The sequence below is a fragment of the Peromyscus eremicus genome, chromosome 5 (genome assembly GCF_949786415.1).
Source record: "Peromyscus eremicus chromosome 5, PerEre_H2_v1, whole genome shotgun sequence".
In the NCBI taxonomy this organism is placed as follows: Eukaryota; Metazoa; Chordata; class Mammalia; order Rodentia; family Cricetidae; genus Peromyscus; species Peromyscus eremicus.
Genome location: NC_081420.1, coordinates 66755674 through 66772922, shown reverse-complemented (window position 1 = coordinate 66772922; position 17249 = coordinate 66755674). Strand labels below are relative to the sequence as shown.

Genomic DNA, 17249 nt, shown 5'->3' with positions numbered 1-17249 from the left:
AACTGTTCTGTCTTCACATGTTCTGAATCCATGCCACATACTTTTCACTTCACACTGTATTAGAAATCAACCCACCATGAGAAAACAGTATGTACAGTAAATGGCAGGGGAATTTCCCCAAAAACTTTAACAAATTAGATCTATCTGGTAGACACATAATGGCTTTCTTAAAATGATTAGGCATAAAAGACTTAAGAGGAAAAACAAGTTGATACAGAAATCAAGTATCATTGGAATTAAGCACTTGTTTCATAAGTTAAATTTAGACACAGCTTTCAAATGTATCTGTCTTGAGAAACCAAAAGGAAAAAAAAATTACTGAACTAGCTGATGATTCTGAGGACATTAACTACAGTGCAGCAGAGACAAAAAGCTTAGAAATATGAAAGCAAATTAACAGAAAGGAAAAGGCAGCCTGGGTTCCAGATGTAAAGAATAGAAATAATTGGTGAAAGACAGTAGTAAGAAAATGTGAGGATAGGAACTCTCCACAGTTGTGAAAGACAGCTTTAGGAACCACAGGCCTGAAGTCCCAAATGAAAAAAAAGCAAAATAAAACAAATACCAAAAAACTGAAAGCCTCCCAAAAATGTGTATCTAGACACTTGAGAATGAAACTGTGGAAGTTTGAATGTAATTGCCTTCATTGGCTCATAGGCACTATTAGGAGGTGTGGCCTTGTCGGAGGAAGTGTGTCACTGTGGAGGCGGGCTTTGAGGTCTCATATATGCTCAAGATACAGCCCAGTGCCTCCGACCACTTCCTGTTGCCTGCAAGTCAAAGTGTAGGGTACTCGGCTACTTCTCCGACACTGTGTTGCATTGTGATGATATTGGACTAAACCTCTGAAAATGTAAGCTACCCCAATTAAATGTTTTTCCTTTTATAAGAGTTGCCAGAAACCCTAACTAAGACAGAAACCAACACCCATCTATGCTGTAAAGAATAGATGAAGCAAACAAAGACAGAAGTTGGGAAATTGAGTAATGGGCTTAGGAGACCTATCAGATAGGCACAGCATGACTCTCACTTTGCAAAAGGGTTAGGATTGTGCAGTGTCTTAGTCTGTGTTATTGTAAATGCTGGAGATTAGGTAATAAAGAACACCAGTTTGCTTCCCATAGTTCTAGAGGCTGGCAATTCTAAGACCAAGGTGCTGACACCTGGCTTTCCTGCTGTAGCCTCATGTGATGGAGGGTATGAGCCTAAGTGAGAGGGAGCCCATTTCTACAAACCCTAGAGCAGCCTCCATCCATTCATGAAGGCAGAGATCCTATACTTATAATATTGTTATACTGAGAATTACATTTTATAAAAGGTGAACTTATGGAGACATCTGTAGACCATAGCTCTGAGCCTTCTAGTTTAATTATCTAGGTATATTTCATTCAAGACTGAGAATGAAAAGACCTGCTTTCATGCCAAGAATTTAAGCCATATATAGGCAATAAATATTGCTTGGTATTTGTTGAGTTTGGAGTGACTGTGGTTCATCTATGTGTAGTTATTTCTACATCAGTAGAAATACCAGTTCTAAATTTTGAAATATGAAATGCTAAGGATATTTTGCTGCTGTTCTTTGGGTTTTGGTGACTGGTTTCACTGTGGTGTTCAGACTGCTCTTTTAACAAGTTACCTTCCTGATATGTTGGGTCTCCAAGTCTCATAGCACTGTGACTAACCGTGGGTTAAGATTGCCAGTGGCTAGCATATGGGGTCAGTAATACATGGTGGCATGTTTTGAAGGTGGAGGAATAAGCCTCTTTAAGAAGTAGGCACAGAATGTGAATTTGTGGGACCAGGAAGGTGTGAGGTTGATAAGTGCTGTGAGATTTGGTCATCAACCATCTTAGGGGAAAGATGGGAAACACTTGGTTTACTCCACAGTGAGTGGTGGCAACACCTGAGAAATACCGCCAGCCGGAGACGTTCATTAGGAATGCAGTGCTCAGAACTGTTGAGTGTTGGTCAGGAGGAGTTTTCTCTGTTAGGAATGATGCCAGGATTAGTGGTGTGAGGAAAGAATGATCTGGATGTGAGAACGTGGACAACTGAAGGCTGAGCAGCAAATGAAGGAAGGATAACTTGTTTTCTTTTGTTTAGCTTAAAATATTCATAATTTACCATGCAACAATATAACCACTTTAGAAGTATTTTCATTCCTTTTGTATTATAATCCTTTCGGTTTTGAGGGCAGCAAAATCTATTTAACTCCTAATGCTGTTATGAAAACAGTATTGCTTGTTAAATGACCAGCAGCTTCTCAGGCCACTTGCCTTCTTTCCACTAGAGGGCCCTCTTTTTCTTTTTCTTTCCTTTTTTCAATTCTCTGTGTGTGTGTTGGGGGGGGGGCAGGTGGGGGTGGTCAGAGGACAACGTGCGAAATCAGATGTCTCCTACCACATGGACCCAGGGGTATGGAATTCAGGACCCCAGCCCTGGCCGCAGCTGCCTTTTCCTGCCGAGTCATCTCTCCTGCTGGCCTTTTTGTGTTTTCTTTTCTCAAGGGCCATTCTTTTACCTCTTCACCCCTGCTTTTTAAACTGCTGCTTTGTATGCATCTTTCTTTTTCAGCATTTTCTTTGTGATTTATTCAGGAAAATCAAGACTTAACAGGCTATGTATAGGAAGTCTTTTTTAATAATATTTTACTTTTTTAAAGTTTTATATATTTATACTGTGTGTATTGATCATATCCATCTACTACTATCTCTAGTGAAACATGTAAAAGCTTATGGCCCTAGAAGAATATTATTCTTTTTTGTGTTTAAATATTCCTAGAAAGAACATAGAAAAGCAACAGTGTGAAGTGACTGTTGGAGCACAGTGTGGCAATGCAGTATTGAGAGGAGCCCATGTCTACGTTCCAGGAATTGTGGCAGCTTCCAAATGTAGGTATAAGATTTGGGGCGCCCTACAATTCATGAGTGTGATCAGTTGGAATTTACATACATTAACTCTGCCTTTGTTATGTATTTCCTGTGGAGGATTTTATCCTCTAAAAATAAGTGTGATGGTTAATTTGAATTGTTATTGACACAACGTAGAATCATTTGGGAAGGGACTCAATGGGGGGATTGTCTAGATCCCCTGGCTTGTGGCATATCGGAGGTGGATTGTCATGATAATGTTAACTGGGGCAGGGAAGCTTGCCTGATATTGGCAGAATTCCTTAGGAAATGGGATCCTGGATTGTCTAGGAGTGGAGAAAGCAAGCTGAATGCTAGCTAGCATGTGTTCATTTATTAGTTGCTCTCTGCTCCTGACTGGATGTAATGTGACTAGCAGCTTCAAGTTCTTGCTGCCTTGATTTCCCCACAGTGATGGACTGGAACCTGGAACCATGAGCCATTGACCCTTTCTCTTAAAGTGGCTTTTGTCACAGCCATAGGAAGCAGAACTTAAGACAATTAGGCATCCACATAAAGCTTTTTGTCACTGTTCTGCTTTTCCACATGAGAGCCATTATGGTGATATTTCTCTAGGGAACAGAGAAATATAGAATGTAAAATGATAGTGAAGGAGACTGAATGTTCATAGTTAAGAGCACTTGTTGCTCTTGCAGAGGACCAGAGTTCCCTTTCCACTATGTCAGGTTGCTCATAACTGCCTGTAACTCTCCCTCGTACACATGGCACAAGCATGGATGCGTATGTGCACAGACATGTTTTTACAAAAGGTAGTGAAGCTCCATTCTCTGTTCCTGGCTTCACTGCCTTAAAACCGCTATCTAGTCCCAGGATATTTATCTGGGTGACATCCAGAATCCTAGACAGTGGGATGAACTTGATATTCTTCATGGGTTCACTTTGGTGATTTTGAATTAAATGTGCTTTGTTGCTTCAGTGGGACCTTATTTGGGCTTGTATCAGGAAGCACTAGTTTAGATCTATTATAGACGTGTTCAGTTCCTGGACCTCACCCACCGTGTGTATGATGATCTGGAAAATGATTGCTAGCTGGCCTGATTGCTAGCATGGCCCTGGATTCTTTTTTAGTGTACATATTTGTTGAATCTTTTTGTAGGCAACTTAGAATGTTGAGTCATGATACTAAGACTTATATAATAACTTTTACTTAGTATTAGATTTGGGGGAAATAAGTCATATAGATGATACTTCCTGTTTAGTTGAAGATTTAGGTCAATGGTTTGAGTACCATTTCTGTGTTTGTAATGAAAATCACTTGTCCATTTAGATGTTAGGGAATGTTTAAAAGCTAAGAGTTGAGTTGCTGTTGAGGATTATGCTGAGGTAATGAGCCAGTTTGGATTGTTTCTTGTCCATAATTGATATCTCTACAGATAACCATTTTAGCTTGAAGGATTTTTCACTAGTCTGCCAAAGCATGGATTAACAGTCTGATTTTCTTCTTTAACTTAGTTATGAAAGCTGGAGATGTTATTTCCGTATATTCTGATATTAAAGGGAAATGTAAGAAAGGAGCCAAAGAATTTGATGGAACTAAAGTATTTCTTGGAAATGGAATTTCTGAACTAAGCCGTAAAGATATCTTCAATGGGATACCCGATCTGAAGTATGTCATCGAGCTCTGTTGGGGAATAGCATCCTTTCTGTGGTTCAAAAAGCTCTAAAGAGTGAAAAGGTGTATTTTGTTTTACTACATAAATTTTTAAATGACTTCAACTGGAAAAAATGAGCTGATATTTCCATGATTTGTGGAAAGAGCTCTTTTTTGGTCAAAAAGGGTAAGTGGATTAAAAACCAAAGCAGTAGAATGTGGACAAAGCTCAGGGATAGGGTGCAGTGCTGCTCTGCCTGAGGCCCTAGTTCAGTCCTCAGCCATACAAAACAAAGCAAAAAGCCCGGGCAAGTGACTGATCACTGTAATTGTTTAAGAATTTTACTTTTAGATTTTAATTGTTTAAACTTTGAGGAACAGTACTTATTTTAATACAGAATTAGATTACTTACTTTTTCAAACATTCTCATTTTATCAAAAAGTTTAATTTTAATGTAAATCAAATATAAAAGAATTATTTTAAGCAAAAGTAAATTAGACTTGAAATGTAGCACTCGTGAATGTTTGTCGTCAAAACTAAATGTTTCAATTTGTTCAAGCCACAGTGAAATAGAATTAGTTCTAAATCATATCTGGATGTTGGTTGCACTAAGTAGATTGAGGCCATGAACAAAGGAGGCCCCGCTTTGCTTTCTTCAGCTTGTTTTAGGAGTGCCGTGGAGCGCCATTACTCCAAAGTTGGCAGCTGGCACACAATGCTGAGCACTGTGAATTGAGCTATTTAGAAAGGGGCCAGAGCCCTCATTCCTGGACAGTTTGTCACATTGGAGCAGTTTTCCTATGTGAATGAAATCAGTTCTCCTGAAGAAACAGATGATTAGCCTCTTAAGGTCTAAGAAAGAAAAACTTTGCAAGTGTCTAGAACCTGGTTTTATTCTCCTTGGAATGTTTTGTTGATAGAGTTATGTGTCTCTGTGTCTGTAGTAGGAAGTTGATAGCTTTGACTGCCCACTTTAGTTGATGAGTAATAGAGTGCTCCTCAGCCTCTCATTTGATGCAGTGTTTCTAGTGATGTGCTGAACTGTGTTTGCTTTTCTAGTGGGAGTAAAAGAGCCTGTCGGTTCTCTCTGCCAGTGCTCGTGAGCTCTCTCCCGCTTTGATAGTTATGGCACACGCCTCTCAGGTGCAGTGTTTGTCTTTATGAATCACTGTACATCATGCCCTTCCTGTTCCCAGCCCTTCCTGTCCCAGAAGCTCCACTGTCACTAGGGAAATGGAACAGAGGTAGAAAAGGTCAACTGGGGACAGTATCAGTACTGGGTATACTGGGTGTGCTGGGCAGCTTTTCTTTAAAAAGATAGGGTAGAGCAGGGTCCTGCCTTTGTCAGTGCTCAACATCAGCCTGAGTGTCGATATTTTCCCTGTTTGTGCTACCAGAAAGAGTAGAACGAAGCAATAAGGATTAGGTCTTGTTTCCTTTTTAATTTATTGACCTCTTTAAAGGAACTCGTGTGCTTACTAAAATAGTTATGTAACTTTATTTGTTTATTTATTTATTTGGATTACCTCTCCTATAAAATAAAAAGCAATCCACAGGACTATGTAATTTGTTGTTTGCTGTGGGATGGTCTGTATGTCAAGTGTGTTGCTGATTGGTCAATAAATAAATCACTGATTGGCCAGTGGCCAGGCAGGAAGTATAGGCGGGACAAGGAGGAGAATAAAGCTGGGAAGTGGAAGGCTGAGTCAGAGAGACACTGCCAGCCGCCACAATGACAAACAGCATGTGAAGATGCCGGTAAGCCATGAGCCACGTGGCAAGGTATAGATTTATAGAAATGGATTAATTTAAGCTGTAAGAAAAGTTAGCAAGAAGCCTACCACGGCCATACAGTTTGTAACCAATATAAGTCTCTGTATTTACTTGGTTGGATCTGAGCAGCTGTGGGACTGGCAGGTTATAGAGATTTGTCCTGACTGGGCCAGGCAGGAAAACTCAAGCTACATTGTTAAATAAAAGAAGTCTTAAAAATGAAGAACAGTTTATATTTGATGTGTCATAGTGGGTGTTCCTAGAAATATATACTATATAACTTATACAGACTAATGTTTAATTTCTTACTTTTTAGAGGTATAGGCATAAGAATGACAGAACCCATATATCTCAGCCCTTCATTTGACAATGTTCTACCCAGTTACTTATTTTTACAGGTGAGTAAAGTAAAAATTGAGTGACATTGAATCACTCAGATAAATTATTAGAAATTATTTTTCTTTTTTATTGATATTCTTGTGGTCTCTTCATATTCTGACCTACCATTGTCAAATACTAAGACAGTCTTATGAGCACTCTTGTTTTCTTTTCCTATATTAATTTTAATACAGTTATTTAATCCTCAATGTCCAAAGGTGACTGCTTTTCATCTCAGAATGTTAGTCAGAAGTACTGATGTGCAGCTGTGGGTTCTAGCTGTAAGAGTAATATGCCAATGGTTTGCTGCTGGCAGGTTTTGTCAGGTTGTTGATGAAGTGCCGTGACATCATGAGCTCTTTTCAGTTTTTGGCTTCTTAAGAACATTCACAGACATCAGCTCATTTCAGTGCTGTTATTCTTTTGTGAAGTAGAAATACTAGACTAGATCTGTTGGGGTTCTTGGTCAAGTCACACTGCTAATAACTGGCAGCATCTGAAATTAAAGCCAAACCCAGGAGCTCCATGCTTTCTTCTCTTCCCAGTATGAAGCTCTGGGAGAAACAGAAAGAGTTTGCTGTCACTTAACCTCCTCAGGACCCACAGCTTTCTGCCTACTTGGTTGTGAATCACTTCAGGTGATTTTGTTTGATTGCTTTCACTTGGTGGTTATTTGCCAACACACCCATGACTCACTGTGGGTGTTTTCTGCACACCTTCACATTGTTAATAATGAAAGAAGTGTTAATTTTCGCTTTGGTAATATAAAGGACCACAAGCCTCCTCATCATATAAGTTAGTTTAGACTTTGGAAAGGAGAAATCCATGTAGTACAGACTTCTTTTACATCTCTTACTGTTATACCAACTTCAGCTACCTTCCCTCATTTGGGACTTTATATTCTTTTTTCAGTGTATGTATGTATGTATGTATGTATTTATGTGTGCATTGTGGGTATGTGCTCCAAGTGCAGGTGCCAAGAGACCAGAAGAAGGTGTTAGAGCCCCGCAAGCTGGAGTGGGGGTGATTGTGAGCTGCCTAATGTGAATGTTGGTAACTAAACCCAGCTCCTCTGCAAGAACAGTACACTCTCTTAACTGCTGAGCTGCATCTCAAGCCCCCTGGATTTCCAACTGTAAAAACAGCTCAGGGATGGTTATAAAATATAAATCACATGACAATTTGTGATCCATAATATCCATTCATGCCACAAAGTTATTGTTTGTCATTCTGTAACAAAAGAATTAGACCACTGCTGGACTAAAGCTTTTGTATCTGAGGATAGAGTGTAACTTTTCTCATTTTCTTAGTGGAAACTGTTTTATTATATATAATATTACAATATTATATGTAACTGGTCATTGATTGGCTAGTGAAGCTGACTAAAAATTATAATAATGATTGCAGTTAATGTGTACTGAGTATTTACTTATGTTCCACAAGTGTTTCATATATACTTCATGGAACATTTAAAAATCTCTAAGGTCATCGATAATGGAACAGAGGCTTAACAAAGTAAAGTATATGGCAGGCAGTGGGCTAAATGCTTGCCTCGCTGACTGTGAGACAGACAGAAAGAGCAAAGCCAAAATTTGAACCTAGGTCTTTGAATCAAACTTGTGCTAGTTCTTTAGACATGGCTCCTGGAGACCTACACACACATTAGTACAGGGCTCATTTAAGATGCAGGCCATAGTCCAGTCTGAGCTGGAATGGAGGCTCTAAGTCAGCAGTTCTCAACCTATGGGTTGCGACCCCTTTGGAGGTTGCATATCAGGCATCTTTGCCTATTTGATTTTTACATTATGATTCATAACAATAGCAAAATTATAGTTATGAAGTAGCAATGAAATAATTTTACGGTTGGGAGTCACCACAACATGAGGAACTGTATAATAAGGAATGCAACATTAGAAAGGTTAAGAACCACTTAGAGTCTAAGCAATTTCTATGTTTCCTAAGTGTTCTAAATGCTGTTTTTATGGCTTTGTGGCCAGAGTTTAGTTGGTCTAAAAACATTTATTGATCTTTTTCTATCAAATTTCTCTTTACAAACTAGTTCAGATCTAGCAGATTTTTTTCAAGTGAAAAAAAAATTCTATACAATATATTTTGATCATGTTTTTCCTCTCCAGCTCCCAATTTCTCCCAGGTTCCCCCCACCTCCATACCCTGCCCATCTTTATGTTCTTTCTCTTTCAAAAAACCCAAACAAAACACCAAGCAAAAACAACAATAAACAAGAACAAAACCGAGAAACATACCCCTAAAGAAACCCACAAAACAAGCAAGCAACAGATCAGTAAGACACACACACACACACACACACACACACACACACACACACACACACACCACACACTTTAAAACAAAGCAAAATGAAACAAGAAGTCCACAGAAATACCATTGAGTTTGTTTTGTGTTAGCCAACTACTTACTCCTGGGCATAGGGCCTGCCATGGTATGTGATTTAAAAATACCCGATGAGACTCTGTTAGAAAATTAATTTTCCTTTACCAGCAGGTATCCATTGCAGATAGCTTCTTGGTTAGAAGTGAGAGCCCATGTCCACTTCCTCCTCTCAGTGCTGGGACCCTGTCAGTCTTGAATCTGTGCAGGTCTTTTGTGTGCCACCACACTCTCTGTGAGTTCATATGTATATCAGTCCTGTTGTGTCTTGAAGAAACTTTCTGTGGTGTTATCTCTCGCTCTTACAGTCTTTCTGTCTCCTCTTTTGCATAGAATTTTGAGCCTTGAGGGCTTTGATGAAGACATCTATTTAGGAATAAGTGTTTGAAAGTTGCACAGTGTCTTCACACTGACCAGTGGTGGCTCTCTGTTAATTTCCATCTATGCAAGAAGCGTCTCTGATGAAGGTTGAGCCAGGCACTGGTCTATGGGTATAGCAGTGTGTCACTATGAGTTCTTTTATTATTCTGTTCCTTTAGCAGAAAAATAGTATTTATTAGTATTTATATATCTCTAGGTCCATGATCTAACTCAGGTTCTTGGCAAGTTTAGTAGTGTTAAGTATGGGTCCCATTTTATGGACTGGGCTTGAAATCCAATAAAAAATTAGTTGGAACATTTGTGCCATTTTTGCACCAGTGTGTCTTGCAGGCAGGTCAGTGTTCTAGGTTGTAAGATTTGCAGCTGGGTGATATTGATGATTACCTTTCTCCTTTAGTAGCATACAGAGTACCTTCCAGCACCATGACTGCTAGTCAGTGGAGGTGAAGCTTCTAGTTAGGTACTAGCTTGTCTTCTCAATTATTCGATGACATATGTAAGAGTTGTTGTCTTAGTTAGGGTTTCTGTTGTCGTATGTGATATGGGCTTCACTGCCTAAGCTTGGCTGTCTTGAAACTGGCTCTGTAGACCAGGCTGGCCTCAAACTCAGAGATCCACCAGCCTCTGCCTCTGGAGTGCTGGGATTAAAGGTGTGCACCACCACACCCTGCTCTAAGCTTTTATTGAATTCCTTTTCACAAGTTGGAAAATTAGGTGGGTGACATCTTGCCCTGAGGTCACCACTCTCTTTATTCCATTTCTTAATCTGTTTGTCTCCTTGATCAGAGGATTTAGCTCCATTCCTCTTCCTGGTGCTCCCTTTCTCCTCAAATTGTACATTTCATTTTTTTCCCTGCTCAACTTGTTCCTTTTCATTATAAATCTTTATAAGCATGAACACTAATAACCACATGACAGAGTCTGTACTAGACTGTTTGAGATTTCCTCTGCCAACAAAATTAATCCAAATCTCTTCACTTTAGCCTCAGACAGACTCTTCAGACAAGGGCAAAAGCAGCCATATTCTTCACCAAAATATCACACAAACAATCTCTAGGTCCTCACAGTTCAAATAACTCCCAGTACCACTTCCATGCTCTTGCTATTATGGCCCATAAAGAAGTGCTTAAAGCATTCCACTGCTTTGCTAACCCAAACACCCGAAGACCAAATTCTTCCAAACAAAAGCATGGTCAAGCCTATCACAGAAATACCCCAGTTCCTGGTACCAACTTCTGTCTCAGTTAGGATTTCTATTGCTGTGAAGAGACAACATGACCATGACGATTCTTATAAAGGAAAAGATTTAACTGGAGTGGTTTACAGTTCAGAGGTTTAGTCCCTTATCATTATGGCAAGACATGGCAGCATGCAGGCAGACATGGTACTGGAGAAGGAGCTGAGAGTCCTACATCTTGATCTGCAGGCAACAGGAAGTAAACTGTGACACTGTGCATAGCTTGAGCATAGGAGACCTCAAAGCCCACCACCTCAGTGACACACTTCCTCCAACAAGGCCACACCTCCTAATAGTGCCTCTCCCTTTAGGGGCCATTTTCCTTCAAACCACCACAGTTATCTTCAGCAATAGCGCTTTACCATCAGGTTGTAGAAAACAACCAATAGCCTTGGCAAGAGTCTGTGATGTTTGGGAGTTCCTGTAGAGACCCTTTGGCAAAGGACATGACAAGAAGTAACCCATCCCTTACACTGGATGTTTTACTTGGTGGCATAAGCTACCTAGTTGGGGCATTGTCTCCCTTGTATTTGGTGTCACCATTTAGATTCCTTTCTTATATGTGTCTATCTTAGGAAGCTTCTACAGTAGGTTTCTATATGGTATTTCAAAAGCCTTTTAGTGTTAGTTGTCCCTCCCCATGTCTCTGCCTGTACCCTTCATGCTGATCTCCTTCCCTATTTAATTATCCTATTCACTTTTCCTTTATCTCTCTATAACACTATATTCTGTTTCCCTTCCTTGGAAAGCCTTTCCCCTCTCCCCAGTCCCTTATAAGATACCTAACCTCTGTGTTATTTGTTTTGTAGCATACATTTCAAAAGCTTAAAAGCTAATATCCACGTATAAGAGAAAACATAGACTATTTATCTTCTGGGATCTGAGGTTCCCTCATTCAGGATGATTTTTTTTTTCCAGCTTTATTCATTTATCAGATGGACATCTAGGCTGTTTCCAATTTCTGGTTGTTATGAATGGAGAAGCATCTCTGTAAGTGGGATGTAGAGTCCTTTGGCTGTATGCCTGAGAGTAGAATAGCTGGATCTTGTGGTATGTCAATTTTCAGCTTTCTGAGGAACCTCCATACTGATTTCCATAGAGTGTGTACTAGTTTTCACTTCCACTAGCAATGAATAAGTGTTTCCTTCTCCCTGCATCCTCACCAGCGAGTGCTGTCATGTGTTCTATTGACCTTGGGCACTGACTTGGGTAAGTTGAAGTCTCACAGTAGGTTTTTTTTTTTTTTGTTGTTGTTGTTGTTGTTTTCCCCCCGAGACATAGTTTCTCTGTGTAGCTTTGGAACCTGTCCTGGAACTTGCTCTGTAGCCCAGGCTGGCCTCGAACTCACAGAGATCCTCCTGCCTCTGCCTCCCAAGTGCTGGGATTAAAGGCGTGTGCCACCACCGCCCGGCTGTCTCACAGTAGTTTTAATCTGCATTTCCCTGATGGCTAAGGGGATTGAACATTTCTTTGTGTTTCTCAGCCACTTGGTGTTTCATCCTTTGTGAATTCTTTGTTTAGATTGATACCTGATTTTTTAAATTGGGTTATTTGTTTTCTTTATGTTCAGTTTTTTAGTTCTTTGTATATTCTAGATGCTAGCCCTCTCTTAGATGTGTCTTTTTCCATTCTGCAGGCTGCTGCTTTGTCCGAATGATGGTGTCTATGGCTGTACTGAAGCTTTTCAGGTTCATGAGGTCCCATTTATTAATTGGTCTTAATGCCTGTGCTATTGGTGGCGTGTTCAGAAAATCCTTTCTTGTGCCAATGAGTTCAAGACTATCCCCCACTTTCTCTTCTATCAGATTCAGAGTATCTGGTAATATGTTGAGGTCTGTAGTACATTTGGAGTTGAGTTAGAGGCAGGATGATAGATGTGGATGAATTTTCATTCTTCTACACGCAACCATACAGTTTGACTAGCACCATTTGTTGAAGATGCTGTACTCCTCCAGTGTGTATTTTTGGCTTCTTTATGAAAAACAAGGTGTCCATAGGTGTGTGAACTTACGTCTGGATCTTCAATTCAATTCTTTAGATAAACATGACTGTTTTTATGCCAGTACCATGCTGTTGTTATTATTATAGCTCTGTAGTCCAATTTGAGATCAGCATAGTTTTACCTCCAATAGTTCTTTATTATTCAGCATGTGTGTGTGTTTCCATATGAAGTTTAGAATTGCTTTTTCAACTTCTGTGAAAAATTGTATTCCAATTTTTATGGGGATTACATTGAATCTATAGATTGCTTTTAGTATAATGGCCATTTTCACATTTATTAATACTTCCAATCCATGAGTATGGGAAATCTTTCCATCTTCTGGTGTCGTCTTCAATTTTTCTTTCAATGTCTTAAAGTTTTTATTATACTTGTTCACTTTCTTGGTTAGAGGTTTCCCAATTTATTTTATTTATTTATTGAGGCTTATGAAAGGTGTTGTTTCCCTGATTTTTTTTTTCTCAGCTTGTCATTTATATATAGGAAGGCAGCTGATTTTATGTGTTAATTTTGTACCCTGCTATTTTCTTGAAAGTGTTTATCAGCTCTAGAAGTTTCCTGGTGGAATTTTTAGGCTTTTTTTATGTGTAAAATCATTTCATCTGCAGATAAAGATATTTTGACTTGTTCCTTTCCTATTTGTATCTTCTTGATATCCGTCAGATGTCTTATTGTTCTAACTAAGACTTTAAGGACTATATTGAATGGGCATGGAGAGAGTAATCTTGTTCCTGATTTTAGTGGAAATGCTTTGAGTCTCTGTTTAAGTTGATGTTGGCTGTAGGCTTGCTGTAAATTACCTTAATTACATTGAGGTATGTATATTCCATATTTTGCTAGGACTTTTGTCGTGAAGCGATGTTGGATTTTGTCAGAGATATTTTCTGTATCTAATGAGATGGTCCTGTGGTTTTTGTCTTTTGGTATGTTAATGTGGTGGATTATGTTTATTGATTTACATAGGTTGAACCATCTCTGTCTTAGGGATGAAGCCAACTTGATCATGTTAGAAATCTTTTTGATGTGTTCTTGGATTAGGTTTGCAAGTACTTTATTGAGAATTTTTGCATCCCTTTGTGTTCATAAGGGATATTGGGCTATAATTTTATTTTGGTAGGATCTTTGTATGGTTTGGGTATCAGGATAATAGTGGCTTCACAAAAAGAAGTAGGAAATGATCCTTCTGTTTCTTTTTTGCAGAATAATTTGAAAAGTATTGGCATTAATTGTTTTTTGAAGGTGTGGTAGAATTCTGCACTGAATCCAACTGTTCCTGGATTCCTATGGTTCTGAGACTTTTAATTGCTGCTTCTGTTTCACTAATGCTTATGAGTCTATTTAAGTTGCTTATTTGATCTTTATTTAAATTTGGTAGGTTATATATCAAGAAATTCTTTGATATTTTTTCAGTTTTCCAGTTTTGTAGAATACAGATTTTTAAAGTATGTCCTATGAATCTCTGAAATTCTTTGTTGTCTGTTGTAATGTCCCACTTTTCATCTCTAGTTTTATTAATTTGGATCTTCTCCCCGTTAATTTTAATTAATTTGGCTTGGGGGTTGTCAATCTTGTTGGTTTTTCTCAAACTCTTCATTTTTTTTCTTATTTCATTTTATTGATTTTAACACTGAGTTTGATTATTTCTTGCCGTCTGTTTTTGTATGTTAGGTTTTCTTGTTGTTGGGCGTTCTGGTGTGTCTCTATATCACTAATGTGACATCTCTCCAGATTTTTGATATAGGTACCTAATGCTATGAACTTGACTCTTAGAACTGCCACCATTGTGCCCCACAAGTTTGGGGTGTGTTGTGTATTCATTTCCATTTGATTCTAAAAGGTTTTTCATTTCCTTCTTAATTTCTGTCTTGACTTATTTTTTTTCATTTGGTAGTGAGTTAAGTTTCCACAAGTGTATATACTTTCTGTTGTTTGTGCTGCTGTTGATATCCCGCTTTCATCCATGGTGGTCGGATAGAATCATGGGCATTATTTCAGCTTTCTTATATCTGTTAAGACTTGTTTTGTTTCCGAGTGTGTGGTCAATTTTGGAGAAAATTCCATGAGGTGCTGAGAAGGTATATTCTTTTGTGTTTGGGTGAAATGTTCTGTAAATATCTGTTAGATCCATTTGGTCTATAATGTCAGCATTTCTCTATTTAGTTTTAGTCTGGATGACCTGTCTATTGTCGAGAGTGGGGTATTGAAGTCACCCACCCTTGTGAGGGTCAGTATGTTATTTTAGCTGTAGTATTGTGTCTTTTATGAATATAGGTGCCCTTGTGTTTGGTACATAAATGTTTAGAATTGCAATATTCTTAGGGTATATTTTCTATTTAATGCATATGTAGTCTATTTCCCTATCTCTTTTGATTAGTTTTTGTTTGAAATCCATTTTGTTAGTTATTAAATTTGCTACACCTGCTTGCTTCTTGGGTTTGCTTTCCTAGAATTTCCTTTTCCATCCTTTTACCCTGAGGTTATGTCTATCCTTGATGATCCTTGTTGGATGAAGCAGAAAGGTGGATTGGTTTTTTTTTAATCCAATCTGTCAGGCTGTGTCTTTTGACTGGGGAATTGAGACCATTAATATTGAGAATTATTAATGGAGTTTCTTGATTCCTGTTACTTTGTTTTTCTGGTGTTCATTTTTTTCCTTCTAATTTATTGTTATAGAATTGTTTATTCCTTGTGTTCTCTTGGGTCTAGTTAACCTCTTTGGACTGCAGATTTCCTTCTAGTGCCTCTGCAGAGCTGAAATGATTGATGGAAATTGCTTATTTTCGTGTCTCTGTGTGTGTATATATGTGTGGAATATTTTTCTTTATCAGTTGTGAATGGTAGTTTTTGCTGCGTATGGTATCTGGACTGGTATCTCTAGTCTCTCAGTTTGTAGAACATCTGTCCAGGCCCTTCTGGCTTTTGGAGTTTCTATCAAGAAGTCAGGCATTATTTTTATTAATGGTCTTTAAATGATTATTATTATTATTATTTACATCCTGACTGTAGTTTCCCCTCCCTGCTCTCCTCCCAGCCCCTACCTCCCACCTCTTCTCTTGCCCCCCCATCTACCCCCTCCTCTGTTTCGATTCAGAAAAGGGCAGGCCTCCCATGGATATCAACCAAACATGGCATATCAAGTTGCAGTAGGACTAGGCCACCTCCCCTTGTATTAAGGCTGGTCAAGGTGACCCCGTATGAGGAATAGCACCCCAAAAGCCAGTAAAGGAGTCAAAGACAGCACCTGCTCCCACTGTTAGAAGTCCCATAAGAAGACCAAGCTATACGACTGTCACATATATGCAGAAGACCTAGGTCAGCCCCATACAGGCTCCCTGGTTGGCGGTTCAGTCTCTGTGAACCCCCATGAGCCCAGGTTAGTTGATTCTGTGGGTTTTCTTATGGTGTCCCTGGCCCTTCTGGTCCCTATAATTCTTCCTCCCCGTCTTCCCACAGGATTCCAAAAGCTCCACCTAATGTTTGACTATGGATCTCTGGGTCTCTGCATCTGTTTCTGTCAGTTGCTGGATGAAGCCTCTCTGATGACAATTGGCTAGGCACCAGTCTGGTCACAGGAGATGGCCAGTTCAGGCTACATATCTGCTATTGCTACATTTCTAAGCTGTGATTATCCTGGGAGTTTCCCTTGCACCAGATTTTTACCTGACCCAGAAATGCTCTTTCAGTACTCTCCTCCTCCATCCTTGCCCACAACCTGATCACTCATGATCTCATCCCCACCCACCCTCAGTCTACTCATGAAATCTCTTTTAGTTACCCTTCCCAGGGAGATCTGGAGCTCTTCTTGTTGCTTAGCTTCTCTGGGTCTGTGGACTGTAGCATGGTTATCCTTTACTTTACAGTTAATATCTAATTATAAGTGAGAACATACTGTGTTTGTCTTTCTGGGTCTGGATTATCTCACTCAGGATAATTTTTTTCTACTCCCACCCATTTGGTCAGGTGTTATTCTAATGGACCTGCATTATATGTGACTTGGTCTTCTTCCCTTTTGGCATTTAATATCCTTTGTCGTGTACATTTAGTGTTTTGATTATTATTTTTTCTGGTCCTATTTAGTGTTCTGCATGCTTCTTGTACCTTGATAGGCACTTTCTTCTTTAGATTGGGGAAATTTTCATCTATGGTTTTGTCAGAAGTATTTTCTGTGGCTTTGATCTAGGTTTGTTTTTTTTTTTTTTTTCCTCCTTCCTCTTTCTTCCTATTCATGGGTTTGGTTTTTTCATAGTGTCCCAGATTTCCTGGCTTTATTTCTGGATTTTATTTATTTATTTACTTATTTGGTTTAATGTTTTCTTTGGCTGAGTTGTTCAACTCCTACGTGGTCTTCAATCCTGAAACTCTATCCGTGTCATGTAATCTGTTGTGAGGCTTACCTCTGAGGTTTCTGTTTGACTTCCTAAGTTTTTCATTTACAGTTTTTTCAGTTTGTGTTTTCTTTAGTGATTCTGTTTCTACTTTCATGTCTTGAAATGTTTTCATTATTTCATTCAACTGTTTATGTCTTCATTAAGACAATTGTTCATATCCTT

The 17249-nt window shown here is 39.0% G+C and overlaps 1 protein-coding gene across 1 annotated transcript in view; it reads left to right on the top strand.

The window, feature by feature from the left end:
• Positions 1-17249, top strand: part of Nsun6 (NOP2/Sun RNA methyltransferase 6) — a 52800-nt gene that overhangs the window by 12139 nt on the left and 23412 nt on the right. The window contains exons 4-6 of the mRNA XM_059263617.1: positions 2782-2891; positions 4383-4536; positions 6612-6693. Of these exons, the coding sequence (XP_059119600.1) occupies positions 2782-2891; positions 4383-4536; positions 6612-6693 (346 nt within the window). The remainder of the gene's footprint in view (positions 1-2781; positions 2892-4382; positions 4537-6611; positions 6694-17249) is intronic.